Genomic DNA, 24407 nt, shown 5'->3' with positions numbered 1-24407 from the left:
TTATTGACCGTTGATAAAATTCCTCACTTATAATATTATTTTGTATTTTTTCTAATTACAAGCTGCATTTTTTATGTTACTAAATTTTGGCACAAAAGGAGATGTAGGCTCAGTCTACTGTTTTGATAAAACTCAAAATCAAATGGCATAATTTCTTAATTTACTTTAGATTCAATATCTCATTTGTCTCATACAGTAAGTCTGAGGGGTAGGGAGCTACAGCAGTTACAGTCATTTTCTCTCTCCTATATCAGAGGATCTTTAGACATAGGGTATTTATGGATTGACTCATTTTCCCACATTATTTTTGTATATCAACTACCATGACAATGAGAGAAACTTGGAACACTACAAATTATAAGCAAACTTATATAAAGATAAAAATGATTGAAAAAAACTCAAGAAGGAATAGAAGACATCAATAAATCTATAAAAAGTAAAGATATTAAATTGATTTTTAAAACTTTTACAAAGAATATCCCAGATCCAAGTGGTATCACAAATGTACCCTGCCAATTTTTAATGAAGAATTAAAAACAGTAATTCACAAATACTTTTACAAAAGACAGAAGAGGAGGGAATGCTTTCTCATTAATTCTACTAGGCCAGGATTACTATAATCTAACAACCACACAAAAGCAGTACAAGAAAAGAAAACTACAGAACATATCTCTCTTAAATGTCCACAAAGAAATATTCAAGATAATACTAGCAAACTGAATACAAACATATAAAAAGGATTACACACTATTACTAAGTGTGATAGTATGAACAAATACATAGTTTGTCTAACATGTAATAAACTGTTAGCTTTTCTGTCCATGTCCATCACTCCTGGAGTTTCTTCGTGTGTGTGTGTGTGTGTGTGTTACTTGTGGTAAAAACACTTAACATGGATATGTTTGTTATCCTGATTATGATGGGAGTATCACAAGTATATGCATAAATCCAGACTCAAATAGTATACGCTAAACACGTGTGTGGGGTATACTAATTATCCTTCAATAAAGTTGTTAAAAACAATGTAATACCCCATATTAATAAAACAAAAGGACAATTTTTAAAAGATGCTGAAATAAAGCTGGGCATGAGGGCTCACACTCGTAATTCCAGTGCCTTGGGAGTATGAGGTAAGAGGATTGCTTGAGACCAGGAGTTCAAAGAGCTGAAAGAAAATAACTGCCATCCAAGAATACTGTATTCAGCAAGGAAAGATAGTCTTTCCAAGACAAACAAAAACTAAGAGAATTTACCACCACCAGTCCTGTCTTACAAGAAATCATAGAGTTTTTCAATCCGGAAGAATGAAACACTAACGTGCAAAAAGAAAACATTTGGAAGTATAAAACCCACCAGTAAAATTAATTATAAGGACAACCACAGGATATTTCAATAGCTTAATTATGGTGTGCAATCCATGCATACCTCTAGTATGAAGCCTAAAAGACAAATATATCAAAAATAACAATAGCTGTAGCAACCTGTTAATAGACAGACCATATAAAAATATGTAAATTGAGGCAACAAAATGTATGTGGGGGTAGAGTTAAGATAGAGAGTTTTTTTAGTTTATCCTTTGTTTCTATTTTTTTGTGATCTAAGTTGTCATCTCTTTAAAATAACTAGTTATATTTATAAGATTTTTTGTAACCCTCATGATAACCATTATGCAAAAAGCCTATAATAGATACAATAAAAATAAGATGCCATGAGTTAAAACATACTACTAGTAAAAACCACTTAAGCACAAAGGAAGATGGGAAGAAAGGAAGAGAAGAGTTACAAAACAACCAGGAAACCATCAACAAAATGGCAGGAGTAAGTCCTTACTCATCAATAATAACACTGAATGTAAATGACTCTATTCTTTAATTGAAAGTCACAAAGTACATGAATGTATAAAGAAACAAGACCCAGTTGTGTACTGCCTGCAAGAAACCCACCTCACCTACAAAAACACACATAGACTGAAAGTGAAGAGGTGAACAATGTTATTCCATGTAAGTGGAAAGCAAAACAGAGCAGGAGTAGCTAAACTTATATCAGATAAAAGGGACTGCACATCAAGACTATAAAAAGAGATTAAGACGGTCACTGTATAATGATAAAGGGGTCAATTCAGCAAGAGGATATAACAATTATAAATATTTATGCACCACCACTGGAGCACCCACGTATATAAAGCAAACTTTAATAGACTGAAAGGAAGAGATCGATTGTAATACAGTAATAGTAGGTGATTTCAACAGCCCACTCTCTAGTAATGGACAGATCATCACCCCACAGAAAATCAACAAAGAAACATTGAGGTTAAACTGTACACTAGACAAAATAGAACTAACATTTACAGTCCATTTCACCCAAGTACTGCAGAATACACTTTTTTTCCATCAGCACATGGAACATTCTACAGAACAGACCATATATTAGGTCATAAAACAAGCCTCAACAAATTGAAAAAAGTAGAAATAATGTCAAGTATCTTTTTTGACCACAATGGAATGAAACTAGAAGTCAGTAACAAGAGGAACCCGAGAAATTACACAACACATGGAAATTAAACAACATGCTACCAAATGATAAATGGGCCACTGAGGAAATTAAGAAGGAAATTAAAACACTTTGAGGGTGGAGGCAGAGCAAGATGGACAAATAGAAGACTTAATTGATTGTCCTCCCAGCAACTATCCACAACAATTGAACAATGGTTCAATCCACAATTGAATGACTATCCACACAAAAAAGCACCGTTATAAGAACCAATAATCAGATGAACAATCGTAGTACATGGTTTTAAGTTCATATCACTGAAAGAGGCACTGAAGAGGGTAGGAAAGCATTTTGAATTGCCAGTGCCACCCCTTCCTCATCCCCTACAGCAGCTATGTGGTGCAGAGAGAGAATCTGTGTGCTTGGAAGAGGAAAAGTGTAGTGATTTTGGGACTTTGCACTGGAACTCAGTGCTCCCTGTCACAGCAGAAAGCAATACCAGGCAGAACTCAGACAGAGCCCGTGGAGGGAGCATTTAGACCAGCCATAGCCAGAGCAGAATTGCCCACCCTAATAGAACCATTGTCAGAACTTAAGTTCCAGCAAGCCTTGCCACCGTGGGCTAAAATGTTCCAGAGCCCTAACTAAACTTGAAAGGCAGTCTAGGCCACAAGGACTGCCATTTCTTGGCAAGTCCTGCTGCTGTGCTGAGCTTGGAACCAGTGGACTTGGGGGCAAGTAACCTAGTGAGACACCAACCAAGGCAGCCAAGGGAATGTTTGCACACCCCTCTTCCATCCCCGGGCAGCACAGCTCGCAGCTACAAAAAAGACTCCTTCCCTCTGCTTGAGAAGAGGAGAGGGAAAAGTAAAATAGAGTTTGTCTTGCAACTTGGATACCAGATCAGCCACGTAGGATATTGCACCAGGCAGAGTCTTGAGGCTCCCATTCCAGGCCCTAGCTCCTGGATGACGTTTCTAGACACACCCTGAGCTAGAAGGGAACCCACTTCCTGGAAGGGAAGGACCCAGTCCTGGCAGAATTCATCACCTGCTGACCCAAGAGTGCTTGGGCCCTGAATAACCAGCAGCAATACCCAGGCAGTACTTGCCATGGGCCTTGGGTGAGACTCAGAGACATGCTCGCTTTAGGTGTAACCCAGCACATTCCCACCTGTGGTGGCTATGGGGAGAGCCTTCTTCTGCTTGAGAAAAGGAGAGGGAAGAGTAAAGGGGACTTGGTCTTGCAGCTTAGGTACCAGCTTGGCCACAGTGGGGTAGAGCACCAAGCAGGCTCTTGGGCCCTGATTTCAGGTCTTGGCTCTTGGACAGCATTTCTGGACCTGCCCTGTGCCACAGGGGAGCCCATTGCCCTGAAGGGAGAGTCCCAGGCCTGGCAATATTCACCACAAGTTGACTGGAGAGCCCTTGGGTCTTGAGTGAATATCAGAGGTAGCCAGGCAGTACTTACCATGGGTCTAGGGTAGTGATGGTCATGGGGAGAGACTTCGCTTGTGGAAAGGGGAGGGAAGAGTGGGGAAGACTTTGTCTTGTGGCCAGGGTGCCAGCTCAACTGCAGTAAAATAGAGCACCAGGTAGCTTCCTAAGGTTTCTGACTTCAGGCTCTCAGATGACATCTCTGGGCCCACCTGGGGTCAGGGGTAACTGGCTGCCCTGAAGGAAAGGTTGCAAGCCTGGCTGGCTTTGCCACCTGCTGATTGTAGAGCCCTAAGGCCTTGAGTGAACATAGGTGGTAGCCAGGTAGTGATTACCACAGGCTTTGGGCGAGACCCAGTACCATGCTAACTTCAGGTTTGAACTAGCACACTCCCAGTGGCTCTCCCAGCTGTAGGCATCTCAGCACACAGAGCAATATTCCATTTGTTTGACAGAAAGTAAAGGAAGGGAACAAGAGTCTCTACCTTGTAATCTAAAGAGTTCTTCCTGGTCTTATCCAAGACCATCAAGGCGGTACCTCTAGGAGTCTGTAAGAGCCATAGCATTACTCAGCTTGGGGTGCCCCCTAATACAAATATGGCTCCCATGACCAAAAACTTAGATCACAACACCCAAGTCCCTTCAAATATTTGAGAAGCCTTACTAAAAAGAACAGGTACAAACAAGCCCAGACTGCAGAGACTACAAAAAATACTTAACTCTTCAATGCTCAGACACCAACAAACATCCACAGGCATCAAGACCATCCAGGAAAATGTGACTTCACCAAACAAACTAAGGCACCAGGGACCATTCCTGGAGAGAGAGAGAGAGATGTGACCTTTTAGACAGAGAATTCAAAATAGCTGTTTGAGGAAACTCAATGAAATTCAAGATAATACAGAGAAGGAATTCAGAATCCTATCAGATAAATTTAACAAAGAGACTGAAAGAATAAAAAAGAATCAAGAAGAAATTCTGGAGTTGAAAATGCAATTGACATACTGAAGAATGCATCAGAGTCTTTTACCAGCAGAATTGATCAAGCGGAGGAAACAATTAGTGAGCTTGAAGATAGGCTATTTGAAAACAGAGGAGACAAAAGAAAAAAGAATAAAAAAGAAAGAAGCACACCCACAGTTCTAGAAAATATCCTCCAAAGGGCAAATCTAAGAGTTTTTAGTCTTAAAGAGGAGACAGATAGGGGTAGAAAGTTTATTGAAACAGATAATAACAGAGAACGTCCCAAATCTAGAGAAAGATATCAATATTCAAATACAAGAAGGTTATAGAATGCCAAGCAGATTTAACCCAAAGAAGACTGCCTCAAGGCATTTAATAATCAAACTCCCAAAGGTCAAGGATAAAGAAAGGATCCTAAAAGCAGCAATGGAAAAGAAAGAAATAACATGCAATGGAGTTCCAATAGGTCTGGCAGGAGACTTTTCAGTGGAAACCTTACAGGGCAAGAGAGAATGTGTGACATATTTAAAGAGGTGAAGGAGAAAAAAAGTTTATTCTATAATAGTATATCCAGCAAAAATATCCTTCAGACATGAAGGATAAAAAGACTTTCCTAGATAGACAAAAGTTGAGGGATTTCATCAACACCAGACCTGTAATATAAGAAATGCTAAAAGGAGTTCTTCAATCTGAAAGAAAAGAATGTTGATAAGCAATAAGAAATCATCTGAAGGTACAAAACTCACTGGTAATAGTAAGTACACAGAAAAACACAGACTATTATCACACTGTGACTGTGGTGTGTAAACTGTTCATAATACCTTGAGTAGAAAGACTGAAACATGAACTGATCAAAAATAGTAACTACATCAACTTTTTGAGACATAGACAGTAAAATGAGAAAAAAATTTTGATTAAAAAAGGGCAAATGATCTGAACAGATATTTCTCAAAAGAAGACATCCAAATAGTCAATAAATATATTTTCAAATGCTCAACATTACTTATCACAAGCTATCTGCAAGGAAAAATCCCAATGAACTATCATTTCATCCCAGTTAAGATAGTTATTATAAAAAAGACAAAAATAGCAAAGGCTGATGAGGATGCAGAGAAAAGGGAACTCTTATATACTGTTCATTAGAATATAAACTAGTACAACCACTATGGAGAACAGAATGGAGGTTCCTCAAAAAACTACAAGTAGAACTACCACATGATGCAGCAATCCCACTACTGGGCATTTATCCAAAAGAAAAGAAATCAGTATATCAGAGTGACATCTGCATCCCTATGTTTATCGTAGTACTATTCACAATAGCCAAGATATGGAATCAACCAAGGTGTGCAGCAATAGATAAATGGATAAAGAAAATGTGGTGGCCGGGCATGGTGGCTCATGCCTATAATCCGAGAACTTTGGGAGGCCAAGGTGGGAGGGTCACTTGAGGTCAGGAGTTCGAGACCAGCCTGGCCAAAATGTTGAAACCCTGTCTCTGCTAAAAATACAAAAATTAGCCAGGTGTGGTGGCGGGCACTTGTAATCCCCACTACTCGGGAGTCTGAGGCAGGAGAATTGCTTAAACCCAGGAGGTGGAGGTTACAGTGAACTGAGATTGTGCCGTTGCACTCCAGCCTGGGAGACAGAGACTCTGACTCAAAAAAAAAAAAAAGGAAATTTGGCATAGATACAGAATGGAATATTATTCAGCCACAAAAGTAATGAAATTCTGTCATTCACAACAACATGGATGGAAATGGAGGACATTATGTTAAGTGAAATAAACCAGGCACAGAAAGACAAAAATTGTATGTTCTCACTCATATACGGAAGTTAAAGTAAAGTTGATCTCATAGAAGTAAAAAGTAGAATTAAGGATACTAGAGACTGGGAAGTTTAAGGGGAAAGGAGGATAAGGACAGATTTATTAAAGGATACAAAATAACAGCTACATAGGAGGAATAAATTCTAGTGTTCTGTACCACTGTAGGAGAATTATAGTTTGAAATAGCTAGAAGGTGGATACTGAATGTTCACAACACAAATAAGTGATAAATTTGTGAGATGATGGTAATTACCCTGATCTGGTCACTATATATGTATGCTAACTACCCTGATCTAGTCACTATATATGTATGAAATATCACTATGTACGCTGTGAATATGTACAATTATTTGTCAACTTAAAAGAAAAATGTGGTGGCCAGGTGTGGTGGCTCACATCTGTAATACCGGCACTTTGGGAGGCCAAGGTGGGCAGATCACCCGAGGTCATGAGTTTGAGACCAGCCTGGCCAACATGGTGAAACCCCATGTCTACTAAAAATACAAAAAATTAGCCAGGTGTGATGGGACGTGCCTGTAGTCCAGCTACTCCAGAGGCTGAGGCAGGAGAATCGCTTGAACCTGGAAGGCGGAGGTTGCAGGGAGCCAAGATCATACCACCACACTACAGTCTGGGTGACAGAGCAAGATTCCATCTCAAAAAAAAAAAAAGAGAGAGAGAGAGAAAAAGAAAAAAATGTGATATATATACACAAAGGAATATTATTATATTATTAAGTCATAGAAAAGAATGAAATTCTGTCATTTGCAGGAACATGATGAAACTGGGGGTCATTGTTACATGAAATAAGCCCAACACAAAAATACAAATACCTCATGTTCTCACTTATATGTGGGAGCCTAAAAAATGGATCTCTCCTAACATAGAGAAATAATAAATGTTTGAGGGGATGTTTATTCCAATTATCCTGGTTTTATCATTATACATTGTGTGCTTGTACCAAAATATCACATGTACTCCATAAATATGTACAACAATTATGTATCCATCAAATTATAAATAAAAAGGGGGATCTCGTGAAGATAGTAGATTGGTGGTTACCAAAGGCCAGAAAGAATGTGGGGAGGGAGTTGATTAATGGATACAAACATACAGTTAGATAGGAAAAATAAAACCTGGTATTTGATAGATCAGCAGGGTGACTGTAGTTAATATTAATCTATTATGCATTTCAAAATAACTAGAAGAGAACAATCTGAATGTTACTAGCATATAGAAAAGATATAGCCAGCCGGGCGCGGTGGCTCACGCCTGTAATCCTAGTACTTTGGGAGGCCGAGGCGGGCGGATCACGAGGTCAGGAGTTTGAGACCATCCTGGCTAATACGGTGAAACCCTGTCTCTACTAAATATACAAAAAATTAGCCAGGCGAGGTGGTGGGCACCTGTAGTCCCAGCTACTCCGGAAGCTGAGGCAGGAGAATGGCGTGAACGTGGGAGGCGGAGCTTGCAGTGAGCCGAGATCGCGCCACTGCACTCCAGCCTAGGCAACAGAGCGAGACTCCGTATCAAAAAAAAAAAAAAAAAAAAAGATATAGCCAGGTGCAGTGGCTCACATCTGTAATCCCAACATTTTGGGAAGCAGAGGCAGGAGGATCACTTAAACCCAAGAGTTCGAGACCAGCTTGGGCAACATAGTGAAACCCTGTCTCTACAAAAAAAAAAAAAAAAAAAAAAAAAAAAAAAAAAATTTTAATTAGCTGGGTGTGGTGGTGCACACCTGCAGTCCCAGCTACTCAGGAGGCTGAGGTGGGAGGATCACGTGAGCCTAGGAGGTCAAGGCTGCAGTGAGCTATGATCGCACCACTGCACTCCAGCCTGGGTGACAGAGCAAGACTCTGCCTCAAAAAAAATAAAATAAAAAATAAGATATATATTTAAGGTGATCGATATTCCAATTACCCTGATTTGATTCTATTATATCAAATTATCACATGTACCCTGTAAATACACATCTATTGTGAATCAGTAAAAATATAAAGTAAATATGAAAGGACATAGATCAGCTACATTGTTATCCTTGATAGAAAGAAAAAAAATAGTTTCTCATAGCATCTTATTTAGGGACTATTTGGGAATAACGAACATTATTTAGGGATGTGGCAAAAGCCATCCTCAATAAAAATCTTATAGCAAATATAGTAATGTTTCTAGTCAGTTTATGCAAAAGCTGATCCAACTAATTTAAGAAGAAATTTAAGAAGGAAGGTTGAAATATCACCTTGCTTTATATAACATTGAAATTTTCTGCAATCACTGTAACTGTAAGGTTTATAGCACTTTTAAATGTGGGAAGAAACGCTTTGATAGCATAAGGTGTGAGAGGTCATCTGAAATTAAGGATAGTGGTAGATGGAATTGAAAGCTTGAGCAAAAAGCAGAGGTTTAGAATAACCGCAGTACATTTATAGATCATCGAGAATAAAATGTCAAATAAGCTGACTGAAGATGAAACCCTACTCCAAAGAGTTAAAGAAACTAACAACAGATATTCTTGAGTTTGCAGGATGACACATAAGAAACAACTTGCTGAAAAGCTGAAACTTCCTTTGCTATTAATAGTAAGAAAACAAAACTGACTAAAATCAGTTGAAACCAATATGGCCAATTAGAGTTTGTGCAGAATGAATTTGCTGACATTACAGCCTGAATTTCCACCATATGTTTTTTATTAACTCCCCCTGAATTTGCACATGGGACCCATGAGAAAGCATGAAGAGATAAGTACACATGCCTGAGGACTTTCCAGACCTCCCTTTCCTTCCACCAATCACCTACTAATTTCAGAATGCACCCCCTGAACTTTTCTAATAAAAATACTGCCTTGAAGCCAGCATAGGGTGGCAGATTTGAGTTGGACTCCTGTCTCTTTGTTGGTTGACTTGCAATAAAAAGCTTCTTGGCTGGGTGTGGTGGCTCATGCTTCTAATCCTAGCAGTTTTGGAGTCTGAGGTGGGAGGATCACTTGTGCTCAGGAGTTTGAGACCAAGCTGGACAATGTAGTGAAATCCCATCTCTACGAAAAAAAAAATTAATTTAAATTAGCTGGGTATGATGGCAAATGCCTGAAGTCCCAGCTACTTGGAAGACTGAGGCGGGAGGATCGTTTGAGCCTGGGAGATTGAGGTGGAAGTGATCCATGATCAAGCCGCTGCACTCCAGGCTGGGCAACAGAGCAAGACCTTATCTAGAAAAAAAAAAAAAAAAGCATTTCTTTTTTCTTTTCTCAAAAACCCAATGTCATAGTATTTGCTGCAATCACATTGGGCAGTGAGCCTCTTTTGCTTGATAACAAAGATATATATAATTCATTGGATTTAATTTACTTTAAAAATAAGCAAGCTGGGCATGGTGGTTCACATCTGTAATCCCAGCGTTTGGGAGGCCAAGGTGGGCAGATCACCCAAGGTAAGGAGTTCGAGACCAGTCTGGCCAACATGGTGAAACCCCATCTCTACTAAAAATACAAAAATTAGCTGGGTATGGTGGTGGGTGCCTGTAATCCCAGCTACTTGGGAGGCTGAGGCAGGAGAATCAGTGGAACCCGGGAGGCGGAGGTTGCAGTGAGCCAAGATCATGCCACTGCACTCCAGCCTGGGCGACAAGAGCAAGACTTCACTCAAAAAAAAAAAAAAAAAGCAAAGCAGAATTAACAAAAAAATGTTCCATAGCCTACCTGACTACTCACGTAAGCGATTAGATTACAGAATGTACATTTACAGTTCATCGAGAATAAAAAGTCAAATAAATTTGTGATGAAATATATAGTATAGTAATGGATCTATAATTTCAGAACGCTAAAAGGTTGCCCTTTTCTGAAAAAAATGGTAGATTATACCCTATAAGTACTGCTTTAGTGGCATGCTGTAAATCCTGATATACTGTGCTTTCATTTTATTTGTTGAAAATATCTTTTTATTTTCCTTTGAGACTTCCTCTTTAGAGTAATGATTATTTAGAAATGTGTTATTTAGAAGTTATGGTAGTTTTCAATGATTTCTCTGTATTAGATAATGTATCATGTGTACTTGGAAAGGATATGCATTTTGCTCTCGTTGGGTTGAATGTTCTATAAATGTCAATTAGATCCAGTTGATTGATGGTAGTAACATCAATATGTGGCTTCCAAGGTTTCCCTAGGGATCATCTCCACCCCCATCAGCCCAAAGGGAGAAAGATCATGAAGAAAATTGCCTGGAATGTTTTTATGACATCACTTCCACTCAAATTCTATTGGTTAGAACTCAGTCATATGGCTTCACCTAAAGGTATGAGAAGCTGGGTCATGTAGTCTAGCTTTTTGCCTGGGAAGAAGAGGAAAATATATTTAGACGAACAACCAGAAATCTATTTCTATTCTCTGGAAGAGCTTGTATAAGATAAGAAATACTTGAATCATGGGTATACAGTAGAAATTGTAAAGTTATTGGGGCTATTTTCTTTGGGGGAAATTTTGTAACTACTGATTCAATTTAACGGGTACTGTTCATATATGTTTTCTATTACTTCTTGAGTCACTTTTTGTAAGTTACTTTTTAGGTATATATTATTTTGTATAAGTTTTCAAATATATTAGCATAAATTCATTGAAAGTATTTATTTTAACCTCTGCTCTATCTGTGATTATGTTCTTTCTTCATTTTTAATATTATTTATTTATGCCTTCTATTTTTTTCATTTGGTTAATCTTACTAGAGATTTGTCCATTTTATTAGTCTTTACCAAGAATCATAAATTTTATTTCATTAATTTCTGTTCTTTATTATTTTCTTCCTCTACTTTCTTTGGGTTTATTTTGCTGGTCTTTTTCAACTTGTAATTTGTATGCTAAGCTCATTAGTTTTCAAACTTCTTTTCTAATATATGCATTTAGGGCCATATATTTTCCTTAAATTTGGCTCCAGCTGTGTTCCTATGAGTATTTATGCATAGTATTTTCATTATTATCTAGTCCTGTGTATTTTCTAGGTTTCACTGATTTCTTCTTTAATTAATGAGTTATTTACAATGTGATTTTAAATTTCCCCAAGCACAGGAGCTTTTCTTAGGGTATATTTTAAGTTATTAATGTAGAGATTAATTGCATTATTGTCAGAGAACATGGTATATATAATAATGATTTTATAAAACTTGTTGAGTCTTGGCCAGGTACAGTGGCTCTCACTTGAAATCTCAGCACTTTGAGAGGCCGAGGTGGGAGGATCCCTTGAGGCCACGAGCTCAAGACGAACCTGGGCAACATAGAGAGATTCCATCTCTACAAAAAATTTAAAAATTAGACAGGGATGGTGGCACACATGTGTAGTCCTAGATACTTAGGAGGCTGAGGTGGGAGGATCAGTTGGGCCCAGGACTTTGAGACTACAATGAGCTATGATCATGCCACTGCACTCCAGCCTGGGCAACAGAGTGAGATCTTGTCTCGAAAAACACACACACACACACACACACACAAAAAAAACCACGAAACAAACAAAAACTTGTTGAGTCTTGCTTTATGGCCTGATATTATTATATGCATGTTAAATTTCAGATGTCTTTCCTTTTTTTTTTTTTTTTTTGAGACTAAGTTTCACTCAGTCACCCAGGCTGGAGTGCAGTGGCGCAATCTCGGCTCACTGCAACCTCTGCCTCCTGGGTTCAAGCAATTCTCCTGCCTCAGCTGCCCCGCTAACTGGGACCACAGGTGCCCACCATCACGACTGGTTAATCTTGTGTGTTTTTAGTAGAGACAGGGTTTCACCATGTTGGCCATGCTGGTCTTGAATTCCTGACCTCAGGTGATCTGCCTGCCTTGGCCTCCCAAACTGCTGGGATTACAGGCATGAGCCACTGCACCCAGCCATTATGTTATTAATTTCTTATAATATTATCTTATTTATTGCTTGCTGTAATTCTGTGAGATAGTATGATTCTCATTTTTCAAGTGAGAACATTAAGATCCACCCAATATAATAAGTAGCTTTTCAAAGTTCACAGATCCAGTTAGGCTTATATCAGATCAAAGCAGACACCAACTATAAATAATCAATATGGTCCACTTTACATACTGGCTGCATATCAGCCCTGCATATATTTCATTATAGATTTTTAAACCTCAGAGTAAGGATTATTCTTATTTTAAACAGATTTTTATCCCCCTTAAGTCCCCCATGCAATGTTTCACACGTATTTGCTGTTCAACAGATATTTGTTGATTGGACTAAACCACTTATATACAGCATAAACCTAAGAATGAAATCTGGCAAAACTCAAGAAGAGCAAAATAAACAGGTAGTTTGTGAATACTCAAAAATAAAAGCAGGACTTATAGTTCAGGAAACATTGCAAAAAATAATCTGAAAATACTCCTGGTACAAATACTTGGTACTTCTGATTTAATATATAGGTCTATAACATATAAATATATAACACATAAATATATAAATATGTGAATATAGACAGGCTGAGGAAGAAGGACCTACAAATGCAATTATAGACATAGAGTTGGGAGGAAAACCAAGTGAATTTAAGTTACAGACATTAAGGCAAGAGAGGGAGAAAAATCAGTAGTGACCTTTGGATTTTGTGTTAACGAAGTTATTAATCACTGTGGAAATAGAAGTTGTATGGAAGTAGAAATTTTTATTTTAAGAAGTTTGGCTATAAATGGTAAGAAAAGGGCCAATTGTAAGCTGGAGGGTGCTGTAGTGAGACAGAGAGTTTTATTTATTTTCATATGGAAAAGTCATAATCAGGTTTAAGACTTAATCCCTTTAACTACACTATTTCTTACAGTCTAAGTCTTAAGATTTGGCTTAAGTGTCATTTCTAGAAAACTGTTTTTGCATTGGGCCAAACTGCCTCTGTTGTTATACCACTGTAAACAGGTTATTCTCATAGCACTCAGGACATTTTAAGGAACATATATGTTTAAATGACTTGCCCCCTTCTAGATTGTATGCTCCATAATCGTGTGTTACTTTTCTTTTTCTTCTCCATTTTTTTTTTTTGAGATGGAGTCTTGCTCTGTCACCCAGGCTGGAGGTGCAATCTCGGCTCACTGCAACCTCCGCCTCTTGGGTTCAAGCTATTCTCCTGTCTCAGCCTCCCAAGTAGCTGGGATTACAGATATGTGCCACGACGTCTGGCTAGTTTTTTGTTTTGTTTTGTTTTTAGTAGAGATGGGGTTTCACCATGTTGGCCAGGCTGGTCTCGAACTCCTCACCTCAGATGATCTGCCTGCCTCGGCCTCCCAAAGTGCTGGGATTATTGGTGTGAGCCAACGCTCCCCACCTGTTACTTATCTTTGAATCACCAATTCTTGACTAGTAATTGGCAATAGAAAATTATCAGGCAATGTTTAACTATGCAGCCTTAAAAAAAAACTTTCTCCTATCTTTCTATAGATCTTCCTATGTCTTTATTTTGTATTATTCTTCCATTATAACACCCATAATACTTTTAAATTGAACTTAAAAAATATGTATGTCCTTCCTACTAAGCAGCATACTTCTTGAGGGAAAGAACCTTATATTATCCATGTTTTAATACTAGCATCTATCATTATCCATTGAATATTTAATCATTTATTGAGTAACCAGTCATTATTCTAAACTCTGAGAATACTATAGTGGTTCTAAGAAGACAGACAACAGACAATAAACCAATAAATAAAGAATATTATTAATGATTATTATTATTAAAGACAAAGAAATAGAGTGGTACAAAGAGTGACTATTGAAAGTGGGGAGTTACTTTAGATAGGATACTTAAGAGTGGAGTCAAAAAAGTAAAAATACTATCTTTGTATATAATACAACTTTATGATATATATTGACTAAACCTTTAGAATAGGAGCAGAACTTAGTGATCACACAGTCAAGCCTTCTCATTTTACAAATTGATTTAGACAGAAAGTGACACTCATTGAAGGTATTAGCAAATATGTAATTTTTCCTTCCTGTGGTAAAATGTTTTGGAAACTTTCATGTTCTTTATATCTCATTGCAATTCCCCTGAGAGGTAAATGATTCATTTAAACCGGGGGCTGGAATGGTGTACTAATCACACCTATTTTCTGTCCTAATAGAGAATTTTTAAGGAGAGGAAAGGTAGGAGGGCAGAGATTCTCAGAGGTGAAAGCTAAGTGGGCTATAAACACAGTGATAAAAATATAGAAGGTGCTACAAGGAGACTTGTAATATCTAAATAGATGAGTCAGGAATTATATATGAAAATTAAAAAAAAAATTTTCTGATTTTTCTAAGATATTCATGGTAGAAAATTTGATATATAGAAAGGTCTAGAGTGAAAATTGTACCTATAAGCCCTTACCCCAGGAATAACCAAAGTTGATTGTTTTCTTTATACAAATAGTTTTTGCTCTCTCTCTCCCTATCTCTCTTTTTTTTTAAAACAAAATTGAGATTATATTATGTCTATATTTTTTAAATATTTGAGAAAAGGAAATCGGCCTTGGCAAAAAAGTGAGACTCTGTCTCTAAAAAAATTAAAAAGATTAGCCAGGAATGGTGGCATGTGCCTGTAGTCCTAGTTACTTGGGAGGCCAAGGCGGGAGGATCAGAGGATTGCTTGAGCCCCAGGAGCTCAAGGCTATAGTGAGCTATGATTGTGCCACTGCATTCCAGCCTGGGCAACAGAGTCAGGCCTTGTCTCCAATACATATTGGAAAAAAGCAGAAAAAGGAAAAGGAAAAAGAATAGTAAACACCCATGTAATCTCCTCATAAATGAACATTTTTTTGTTCATCTAAGCTTCAGATCTGTAATTTTTTTTTTTTTTTTTTTTTTTTTTTTGAGACAGGGTCTTGCTCTGTCACCAGGCTGGAGTGCAGTGGTGCAATCTCAGCTCACTGCAACCTCCAACTCCCTGGTTCAAGCGACTCCCCTGCCTCAGCCTCCCGAGTAGCTGGGATTACAGGCACACGCCACCATGCTCAGCTAATTTTTTGTATTTTTAGTAGAGACAGGGTTTCACCGTGTTGGCCAGGATGGTTTTGATCTCCTGACCTTGTGATCCGCCCACCTCAGCCTCCCAAAATGCTGGGATTACAGGCATGAGCCACCCCGCCTGGCCCAGATCTGTAATTTTTTTAAAGAAATGAAATATTGGGCATGGTGGCTCATGCCTGTAATCTCAGCTACTCAGGAAGCTGAGATGGAAGGATCACTTGAGGCCAGGAGTTCAAGACCAGCCTGGGCAATATAGAGAGACCCTCCACTTACCCACCACTCCATAAAAGGCTGCTCCGAAGGCAGTGAGTCTTAATTGATTGTGCACAGTCAGTTGCAGATCGAACTCCTTGTTCAGTTCTTTCTTCTCTCATCACTACTGCACTTGGCTAGTCTAAAAAAGTGTTTAAGAAAAGAAAAACCAATGAAATATTATAGATAAAGTCTAAGTTTGTGTTCTATCCACAGTGCCATCCACCGCTTTCCCCACCAAAAGACAACTAATACTAAAATTTGGTGTACTTTAATACTTTTTAAATATTTAATTGTTAAAAATAGTATTATTTTATGTTTTCTTTAAATGTGCATAAGTGAAATCAGTACATAATTGGAATCATTGAATATACATTTATAGAACTTGCTTTTTTATATTATTTTTTCAGTTTTATTCATACTGACACATATAGATCTAGTTTATTGATAAGTCATAAGTGGTAAGTTTGATGAAGTTTCAGTCAACAGACCTATAGAAGCAACATCCAGATCAAGAAACAGAACATTACCAACATCCCAGAACTCCCCCTGATGTCGGTGTTTGAACTTTATGTCTGCCTTCTTTTGCTCAGCATTACGTTTATAAAATTTATCATGTTGTGCATAGTTGTAGTTTATTCTTTCTCATTGCTGTAAATATTTTGTTTTCTTTAATTAATTCAACTTTTAAATTTATCCATTCAACTATTGATTGGCATTTGGACAGTTTCCAATTTGTGGGCTATGTCAAGTAGTGCTCCTATAAATATTTTAGTACATGTTTTTGTGAACACACGTATGCTCCTCAGTTGGGTATTTGTCTAAGACTTGAATTGCTGGATCGTAAGTATGCATGTGTTCAGCTTTCATAATAATGCTAAACAGTTTTTTAAAGTATTTTACCAAATTACATTCTCACCACCAGTGAATGAGAGTTCAGGCTACTCTGCCTCCTTGCCAGTACTTCATATTTTCTTTTTCATTTTAGGCACTGTATATAGTGGTCATAGTATCTCATTGTGGTTTAATTTTCACTTCCTTAATGATTAATAACATTTTTACATGTTTATTCGCCATTTAGATTCTCTTTTATGATACTCTTAAAATTTTGGTTTTTTTTTAATTGATGTAATTGTGCACATTTATGGGGTACAGTGTGATATTTTGATACATGTGTACAATGTGTAATACTCAAACCAGGGTTATTGGGCTATCCCTCACCTCACGCATTTATCTTTGTATTTAGAACATTACAATTCTTATCTTCTAGCTATTTTGAAATATATAATACATTATTGTTAATTGTTGTCACCCTGCTCTGCCATCAAACATTAGAGAACATATTCCTTCTAACTGTATGTTTGTACCCATTAACCAACTTCTCATCATCCTCCCTTCCCCCACTCCCTTCCCAGTCTCTGGTAACCACCATTTTACTCTCTTCTTCCTGAGATCCCCTTTTTAAGCTCCCACATATGAATGAGAACGTACAATTTTTGTCTTTCTGTTCCTGGCTTATTTCACTTATGACTTCCAGTCCCATCCATGTTGCTGCAAATGTTTCATTTGTTATTAGGACTGAATAATACTCCATTGTGTATATATACCACATTTTCTTTATTCAGTCATTTATTGATGGACACCTAGATTGATTCCATATCTTGGCTATCGTGAATAATGCTGCAACAAATACAGGGGTACAGATGTCACTTTACTGATTTCCTTTCCTTTCCTTTAAATATATACGCAGAAGTGGAATTGCTGAATCACGTGGTAGTTTTATTTTTAGGTTTTTGAGAAAACTCCGTATTGTTTTTCATAATGGCTGTACTATTTTGCATTCTCACCAACAGTCTATAAGGGTTCCCCTTTCTCTGCATCCTTGCCAGCATTTGTTATTTTTTGTCTTTTTGATAATAGCCATTCTAACTAGGGTAAGATAATATCTCATTGTGGTTTTGATTCGCGTTTCCCTGATGATAGTGATGCTGAACATTTTTTCATATACCTGTTGGTCATTTGTACGTCCTTTGAGAAATGTCTATTCAGATCATCTTCCCATTTTTAATCAGATTATGTTTCTTTGATGCTGAGTTGAGTTCCTTGTATATTTTAAATATTAATCCCTTGTCAGACGAATGGTTTGCAAATATTTCCTGCCATTCTAGAAGTTGTCTCTTCACTTTGTTGATTGTTTCCTTTGCTGTGCAGAAGCTTTTTAGTTTGATATAATCTCATTTATCTATTTTTGCTTTTGTTATTTGTGCTTTTGAGGTCTTATTCATAAAATCTTTTCTCAAACCAATGTCCTGAAGCATTTCCCCTATTTTTTTTTTCTAGTTGTTTTATAGTTTGGGCTCTTACATTTAAGTCTTTAATCCATTTTGAGTTGATTTTTGTATATGGTGAAAGATAAGGGTCTTCTGCAGGTGGATAGCCAGTTTTCCCCATAAGAGGTTGTTCTTTCTCCGGTGAGTGTTCCTGGCACTTTGGCAAAAATCAGTTGGCTGTAGACATGTAGATTTATTTCTGGGTTCTCCATCCTGTTCCATTGGCCTATGTTTCTGTTTTTTATGCCAATGCTATGCTGTTTTGCTTATTATAGCATTGTAGTACATTTTGAAGTCAGATAGTGTGATACCTCCAACTTTTTTTCCCCCTCAGGATTGCTTTAGCTATTCAGGGTGTTTTGTGGTTTCATACACATTTTAGAATTTTTTCCTATTTCTGTGAAGAATTTCATTGTTATTTTGATAGGGATTGTATTGAATCTGTAGATTGCTTTGGTTACCCTTAAATTTTTAACATCTATACTTAACTGTTTTTCTAAAAATAAAAATCTAAAGATATTCACTGCCTCTATTCCTTACCCAATCTAGATGATAAAGTCCCTTAGCAACATTTAAATTACTACTATTCCCCCACTTACCAGTTCTGTTCTTTTGAGAAAGCTATTTAGCCTCAATTTGACTCATCTGTTTTCTCATATGTAAAGTGCAGAAATCATAGTATTTAACTTATAGAATTTGGAGAAGTAAATAAGTTAATGTTTATAAAGCACTTTGAATAGTGCCTGGCATATAGTATTTGCAGTATAAATGTTAGATATATTTTTCATATATAGCATCATTATAACTTATTTAATTGATTTCCTAATTTGGGGCACTTGGAGTTTTTATATTAAAAGTATCACTTTGAGAAATAACCTTATATAACCTTTTTGTACCACTAATTAATTCCTGAATGTAGACATTTCTGATCTCAAAGAAAACTAAGATTTGACAGGCACTATCTTGAAGCTGGAAATTACTTAGAAAACAATAAAAATATGGAAACGACAAAAATCTTTATCATGTCATATTCTTAGTGGAACTTGATAATATATTCACACAAAGATCTTCAATTAGTTTTATACTCAATCTTTTCCCAAAATAATATACTCCTCAGTTGTCTTAAGGTTCAAGTTCTATAAAGCCTCCTATGAAAGCTTTCTTTCTCGGCTGAGCGTGATGGCTTACGCCTGTAATCCCAGCACTGCGGGAGGCTGAGGTGGGTGAATCACTTGAGGTCAGGAGTTAGAAACCAGCCTGGCCAACATGGTAAAACCCCGTGTCTACTAAAAATACAAAAATTAGCCCAGCGTGGTGGTGTGCACCTGTAGTCCCAGCTACTTGGGAGGGTGAGGCAGGAGAATCGCTTGAACCCAGGAGTCGGAGGTTGCAGTGAGCCGAGATCTCCCCACTGTACTCCAGCCTGGGTGACAGAGCGTCTCACTCAAAACAAAAACAAAACAAAACAAAAAAACAGAAAGCTTTCTTTCCTTCTTTTGTTTTTTGAAAGCTTTCTACGGTTTACTTTATGCAGCTTTCAGAATCTTAAGGAAGACTTGACCAACCTATAATTACCCCAAGCCTTCTTCATTCCTAATTATTTTTAATACATACTAGAATTATGATAATTTGTAGCAGGGATAAGATAATAGGGAAAAAAACCCCAGAGGTCTGGCTTTAATTTGCTGCATAACCTTAGTTTATTACTTTTCTTTCGTGGACCTCAATTTTACCATCTGTAAAATAAAGGGTAATATCATATAATTCCTATAGGTTTTTCCAATTATAAAATTGTTGATATACTTTTACTTTATATTGCTTTCATTTAGCTTTCTTTCTTTTTTTTTTTTTTTTTTTTTTTTTGAGAGACAGGTTTTGCTTTGTTGCCCAGGCTAGAGTGCAGTGGAGCAATTTTAGTTCACTGTAATCTCAAATTCCTGGGCTCAAGCAATCCTCCCGCCTCAGCCTCCTGAGTAGCTGGGACTAACAGGCAAATGCCATCACACCTGGTTAATTTTTTTTTGAGACGGAGTCTCAGGCTCGAGTGCAGTGGTGCTATCTCAGTTTACTACAACTTCCACCTCCCAGGTTCCAGTGATTCTCCTGCCTCAGCCTCCCGAGTAGCTGGGACTACAGGCATGTACCACCATGCCCGGCTAATTTCTGTATTTTTAGTAGAGACAGGGTTTCACCATGTTGGCCAGGCTGGTCTCGAACTCCTGACCTCAGGTGCTCTGCCCGTCTCAGCCTCCCAAAGTGCTGGGATTACAGGCATGAGCCACGGCGCCCTGCCCCTGGTTAATTGTTTTTTAACTTTTTGTAGAGATGGTATTTCACTCTATGGCTGGGCTGGTATCCAACTCCTGGCTTCAAGATCCTTCCGCCTCAGTCTCCCAAAGTGTTGGGATTACAGGCATGAGCCGCCACGCCCATCCTCATTTTACCTTTTAGATAAAACTTGTAAAGATTTCTAAGATCTTAAAAATTCCTCATATTTGTTACTTTATTACTCTTATCTGCCTCCTTATAGAGATTGATAACACAAATCTTAAAATGAAAATCTTAAAAAGTCTTATGTTGGAGGCCTGCCAGGAATGATACGGGAGGGAAAAAAAAAAAAAAGCTAGACTGAGAAGGAAGAAAAACAGATAACAAGGTGGTGGCAGCTGTACAAACACAAACGAAACCTAGGTTTCAAATATTGGCATCATCAAAGAAATGTGCCCTGGGCCATAATCATCAGGAGGCCCTGTGTAATTCTCTAATCCAGGGTCTTGGAGTTTATTAGAATTGCATGGGACTAGAATTCCCATCTCCCAATCTCCTGGTTAATGTCTTAACACTACAACATGCTATATCATTTGAAGTTTATCATTCAGTTTTACCTAGAGAATAAAAATACATGCATGAAATAATCTTTTGTAATTTGTTTGTATAGGTTTTTTTAATTACTTGACCTATTTTCTGGCTGCTGGTGCTGTCACTTTGGGAATTGGTTTCTTTGCTTTGGCATCAGCTTTGTGGTTCCTGATTTGCAAACGAAGGTAAGGATTATTCAAATATTTCTTTAACCTTTTTTTCTTTTAAAAATTCAATAAAGGACTTTTTCAAATGGAAGTAAACTTAAATAACTATGATAGTATTGATTGTGTAGTTTGGGATTTGGTTATAGACCCTTTGGTTGGGGACAGAAGGCTTTACATTTTTTAAGTAGCCTGAAAAAAGAAGTACTGGTGATAGGAATGTTCATGCATTAAAATTTTGAAGGATAACAAGACCTACTTTCTTTTCTTTTTTTTTTTTTTTTTTGCTTTTCTTGAGACAGAGTCTTGCTCTGTCGCCCAGGCTGGAGTGCAGTGGCGCGATCTTGGCTCACTGCAAACTCCACCTCCTGGGTTCAAGTGATTCTCCTGCCTCAGCCTCCCGGGTAGCTGGGATTACGGGTTCGCACCACGACGCCCGCCTGTTTTTGTATTTTTAGTAGAGACGGGGTTTCACCATGTTGGCCAGGCTGGTCTCGAACTCCTGACCTCAGACGATCCGCCCGCCTCGGCCTGCCAAAGTGCTGGGATTACAGGCATGAGCCACCACACCCAGCCTTTATTTTCTAGAAGACATAGGTTTGATTGTAATGGTAGGTGAAAACGTTTTTAAAAATTGACCCCGAGTTTTAGAGATTGAAAACATTATAGAAAAGGAAAGAAACTTTTTCTTTAGGAGATATTTAAGAAAAAAGCTGACAGAATGCCCTGGTATGGTCTGAAAGTAGTCTTTTGCCAGAAACAGAAAAAGATCATTTGACACCTTAATTCCTTTCAACTGTAAAATTTGCTGTTTCTAATTATTAAATCATTTCAGGCCGGGTGCCGTGGCTCACACCTGTAATCCCAGCACTTTGGGAGGCCAAAGCGGACGGATCACCTGGGGTCAGGAGTTTGAGACTAGCCTGGCCAAAATGGTGAAACTCTCTCTCTACTAACGATAAACAAAGTTAGCCAGATGTAGTGGCACACACCTGTAGTCCCAGCTGCTCGGGAGGCTAAGACAGGAGAATTGCTTGAACCCAGGATGCGGAGGTTGCAGTGAGCCGAGATTGTGCCATTGCACTACAGCCTGGGTGAAAAGAGTGAAACTCCATCTCAAAAATACATACATACATACATAAATTCAGTGTTTGCCTTGTCTAATGTTTAAAATATATAAATTGTAACATAATCTTCCCACACAGTCTTCCAGTGTTCCTTGTTGCAAATGAATACACACTATCCATCTACATTCAGAAGTCAGAAACCTAGAAATTATTCACTTCTTCATTCTTCCAACAAATATTTATTAGGTGCTTGCCATTGTTCTAGGTATTGAGGTTACAACTGTGAACAAGTTTAAAAAGTTTCTGTTTCATAGATTTGCAATGCCACTAGCAGGGGACAGATAATGAACAAATAAAGTAGTCAGGATATGTGTGTACTAAGGTAGGTTGTATTTAATCTAAGATCTGAGTTAGAAGGAACCAGACATATGAAGACTTTGTGCAAGAGCTGTCTAAACTGAAAGCAGAGCAAATACCAAGACCCTAAGGAATGGTCTTGACATGTTTAACAAACAGAAAGAAGGCCAATGTGAATAATCTGCAGTGAGAAAGGGAAACAATCATGAAATTGAAGAGACATGTAAGAGCCAGATCACTTAAGAATTTGTAGGCTAGCACATGGAGTTGGATTTTATTTGTGCCATTGGCAGTTTCTAAACAAGGGGAATAGCACCGTCATCGTAATAGCTAACACTGACTGCTTTCTAAATAGGCACTGTTATAAATGCTTCATATGTTATCTCATTCAGACTTAGCCCCATGAGGTAAAAGTAATATTATCTCCATTTTAAAGACTATCCTAGGCCTGGTGCGGTGACTCACGTCTGTAATCCCAGCACTTTGGGAGGCCAAGGCAGGTGGATCACTTGAGGCTAAGAGTTCGAGACCAGCCTGGCCATCATGGCAAAACTTTGTCTCTATTAAAAACACAAAAATTAGCCGGGAATGCTGGCGCACGCCTGTAACCCCAGCTACCTGGGAGGCTGAGACATGAGAATTGCTTGAACCCTGAAGGCAGAGATTGCAGTGAGCCAAGATCCCACCACTGCACTCCAGCCTGGGTGACAAGCGAGACTCTGTCTCAAAAATAAATAAGTAAATAAAGACTATCCTATAGCTGATTTACATTTTAATAACTGTTTAAAATTGAGGTATAGTTTACATACAAGAAACTGCATAGATTTGAAATGTACAGCTATCAGTTTCAACAAATATACACCTATGTAACCACCACTCTATCAAGATATAGAGCTTTTCACTGCCCTAGAAAGTTCCCTCATGCTCCTTTCCAGGCATCACTCCTGACCTCCTACCTCAGAGGAAAGAATTATTCAGGTTTCTATCACCACAGATTAATTTTGCCCGTTCTTGTATCATAATGGACTTTTTATGTCTGTTTTTTTCACTCAACATAATATTTTTGAGGCCGGGTGCAGTGGCTGACGTCTGTAATCCCAACACCTTGGGAGGCTGAGGCTGGCAGATCTCTTGAGGTCAGGAGTTGGAGACCAGTGAACAGTGAAACCCTGTCTCTACTAAAAGTACAAAAATTAATCGGGCATGGTCGTTCATGCCTGTAATCCCAGCTACTCGGGAGGCTGAGGCAGGAGAATCACTTGAACCCAGATGGCAGAGGTTGCAGTGAGCCGAGATTGTGCCACTGCACTCGAGCCTGGGCAACAGAGCAAGACTCCGTCTCAAAATGATAATAATATTTTTAGATTCATTTATATTGCATTTATCCATCCATAGTTCATTGTTTTATTGAGTAATATTCCATTTTATGAATATACCTTGGTTTATCTATTCTTTTGTTAATGGACATTGGGGTCATTTTGTTTTTAGCTCTTAGGAAAATGGCTGCCATAAACATTCTTGTATAAATCTTGTACATATAAAGTACAAGTACTTTCACTTTTCTTAGGTAAATACCTAAAACTAGAATTGTTGGATCATATGATTAGCTTTATTAGAAACGGCCAAACACTTTTCAGAAGTGTATATACACTCTCACTAGCAATGTATGAGAGTTCTGATTTACACTTT

The 24407-nt window shown here is 37.9% G+C and overlaps 1 protein-coding gene across 2 annotated transcripts in view; it reads left to right on the top strand.

The window, feature by feature from the left end:
• The first annotated feature begins 10934 nt into the window (after positions 1-10934).
• The window catches only part of C1H1orf185 (chromosome 1 C1orf185 homolog), a 45646-nt gene continuing 32173 nt past the window's right edge, over positions 10935-24407 (top strand). Inside the window, exons 1-2 of one of the 2 annotated variants that reach the window (XM_513398.6) lie at positions 10935-11003; positions 21210-21315. In XM_513398.6, the coding sequence (XP_513398.3) occupies positions 10943-11003; positions 21210-21315 (167 nt within the window). In that variant the 5' untranslated portion in view covers positions 10935-10942. Of the gene's footprint in view, positions 11137-21209; positions 21316-24407 lie in introns of both variants that reach the window. The other variant, XM_063780579.1, reaches the window with a different exon arrangement.

Source organism: Pan troglodytes, chromosome 1 (genome assembly GCF_028858775.2).
Source record: "Pan troglodytes isolate AG18354 chromosome 1, NHGRI_mPanTro3-v2.0_pri, whole genome shotgun sequence".
NCBI classification, from domain to species: Eukaryota; Metazoa; Chordata; class Mammalia; order Primates; family Hominidae; genus Pan; species Pan troglodytes.
This window is presented reverse-complemented; position numbering and strand designations above follow the sequence as displayed.